This window comes from Vigna radiata, chromosome 6 (genome assembly GCF_000741045.1).
Source record: "Vigna radiata var. radiata cultivar VC1973A chromosome 6, Vradiata_ver6, whole genome shotgun sequence".
Taxonomy (NCBI): Eukaryota; Viridiplantae; Streptophyta; class Magnoliopsida; order Fabales; family Fabaceae; genus Vigna; species Vigna radiata.
The window spans coordinates 21178409-21181114 of NC_028356.1; the positions used below are offsets into that span (position 1 = coordinate 21178409).

General features: G+C 37.1%; 1 protein-coding gene across 1 annotated transcript in view; it reads right to left on the reverse strand.

Annotated features, from left to right (window-relative positions):
- Window positions 1-1814: 1814 nt before the first annotated feature.
- The window catches only part of LOC111241861, a 1830-nt gene continuing 938 nt past the window's right edge, over window positions 1815-2706 (reverse strand). Inside the window, exons 3-4 of the mRNA XM_022782203.1 lie at window positions 2130-2703; window positions 1815-2093 (exon numbers count right to left, since the gene is read on the reverse strand). Coding sequence (XP_022637924.1) covers window positions 1882-2093; window positions 2130-2703 — 786 coding nt within the window. The 3' untranslated portion in view covers window positions 1815-1881. The remainder of the gene's footprint in view (window positions 2094-2129; window positions 2704-2706) is intronic.

Consider the following 2706-nt stretch of genomic DNA (forward strand, 5'->3'; position numbering starts at 1 on the left):
ACACATTTCCAACCAAAAACAAGTCAACTTTTAAAAAAAAACACCCAAAATGAGTTGTGGCCCCCCATTTGACCACTGGTGGTCCTTTCAGTGCAAGAGGATGTCCAAAATCCACAAATGCTTCGCGTAATCGATTACAAGTGTGTGTAAACGATTACGGTGCTGGTTTTTCCACAACAATTACTTGAATTACTGCAACTTTCATTTCATCACCCTGGGAATACCCCCTGTACCACAANGGGTTTCCCAACCAAGACATGCAACCTTCAATTTCACTTGCAAAACACCCTAATTCCTATGGAACATTCATACATTTGACATAACAAACAACCTGGACATCAAACATAAATCAACAATCATGTATACATTGCTAATAACCATTCTTGAAATCATTATTCTTATTCAAATAAAAATATGTACAGAGTCTTCAAATGTCTGAAACAATNCTATTGGAATAACAAGATGTAAACTGTCTGCATATACAAAGTACATAACAAGAAAATTAAATTGTCTGCTTATATAAAGTACACTGTATTGTGAAACTAAAATAGACTACATTTCTACACTTAACAACTAGCCTACAACAATCCATAGACGTCTAGTGCATCCAGTAATCTTATGTTCTCCTCGTCCAGGATCTATTCAGTTACATATCGCTTTCTGATTGCAAGCAATGCCTCCTGAAATGAAAATATTTTACTTGTCAAAGCAACCAAATAATAATAAATCAAACAAATTGTATTCTTCCTTACGTTTGAGTATTGTGGCATGCTAGTGCCATTGAATTTATCCTGTTCATCCCATAGTTCCATAGCTTGTAACATTATAACTCCACAGTCATGTCTAAAACAATAAAATTTATTACATCAACCACTTATGACACTGAAGGTCAATTAAAATAACATTCTTTTATAAATGAACGCTTATTAAAACTTACAGGTTCGGTTGGGATGGAATATTTGCTTGTACAAAACTCAAAGGAGCAATACTCCCTTCCGGTTTGTTGTACAACATGCAAAAAAATCCGGCAAGGTTTGCAGCCTACAAACTCAAAATAAGTATTAGACCTTACCAATACATTATTACGTGGAACTCAATAACAATATTCAAATCGGCTAACACATACCACATGAATGTCAATCCTTCTGCGGTCTCTTACGCCCTTCGCCATAGAATCAATAATATATAATTCCAATGTGCTAATTTTTACAACATAGCACCACCAATGATAATTATGGCAAAAAGGAAGAAACAACTACAAACCAACAAAAACAAAGTTAAAAAATCAACAATTGCTATATGTCACATAGCACGACATACAAAGTAAAAAATAAACCTCACTTACAAAGTCAGTTGTTGGAATGTCTGCAAGGCTAAAGTGTCCCGCACGCAAACAACTGCTGTAATTATGAGCACTAAACACACGACGGTTTTTCTCCTTCTTCAAATAATCACTGATTATAAGGTCTTGAGAATACGATGAAATACATCAATCCTAAATGACTAACACATAAAAAGTCAAAAGGAACTGAAATAAACACATTAAAACAGAATAGGTTACCGCATATAACGAACTAAAAAGGATCCTCTTCACAACACCCGTCCTCCTTTTCTCAAAGTGCATAAATATGGTCGTTGCAAATAGCACCAACTACACATTCAAAATTCATCATTGATTCCAAATTATAATCACAGTATAAATCAACTAGGGACATAAAACACTAACCATGTTATCAACGTAATTGCGAGGACCTAAGGTATGAATAGATGTTGTGCTCAATGTCTGCCCAATTATTTCACACACGATCCTGATTAAAAACAAATGTACTTTTCAATAAACAACTATTCCCAAAACAATACATTAAACTAAGTTATCATTACTTACCTGTGCGGTCTATCCCTTACGCCAACGGCGATGTAGAGTTGGTCAGCATTGACGTTAGGCCTTGGATCACCAGCAACTGCACGCAGAGGTTCGATTGCCATTGGTTGCGGTGCATCTGATTGTTCATATTCAACAATTTCAACAATTTTAATAACCTTTTGAACTTCTTGTTCAAATTCAGCCACAGGTTCTTCATTGGAAGCTCCACCTAAAGGTTCTTGATGAACTCCTCCAACACCTTCACCTAAAGGTTCTTGATGAACTCCTCCAACACCTTCACCTAAAGGTTCTTCATGAACTCCTCCAACACCTTCACCTAAAGGTTCTTCATGAACTCCTCCAACACCTTCTTCACCACCTAAAGGTTCTTCATCAACAACTCCAACACCTTCTTCAACTAAAGGTTCTTCACCAACTCGCCCAACACCTTCTTCACCTAAAGGTTCTTCATCAACTCCTCCAACACCTTCTTCACCTAAAGGTTCTTCATCAACTCCTCCAACACCTTCTTCACCTAAAGGTTCTTCATCAAGTCCTCCAACACCTTCTTCATCCACAATTGGAATCTCACGAATTTTACATACCTCATTCTTCAAAAAAACTAGCCTTGAAGACAACGCCATCATTTCTTCATTATTCTTCTTCAATGTCTCCTCAAGGTTTGCTTCAAAGGTGCCATCATCGGAGCTATCATCTACAGCTTCATTAACTCTACATCGTTTTGGCAACTGCGGTACACCTATCCCTCCATCAAACAACTCAAATGCAGCTTTGATTTCGGGCAGGTCACGGACACGTTCCCCAACATACCACTCAGACTT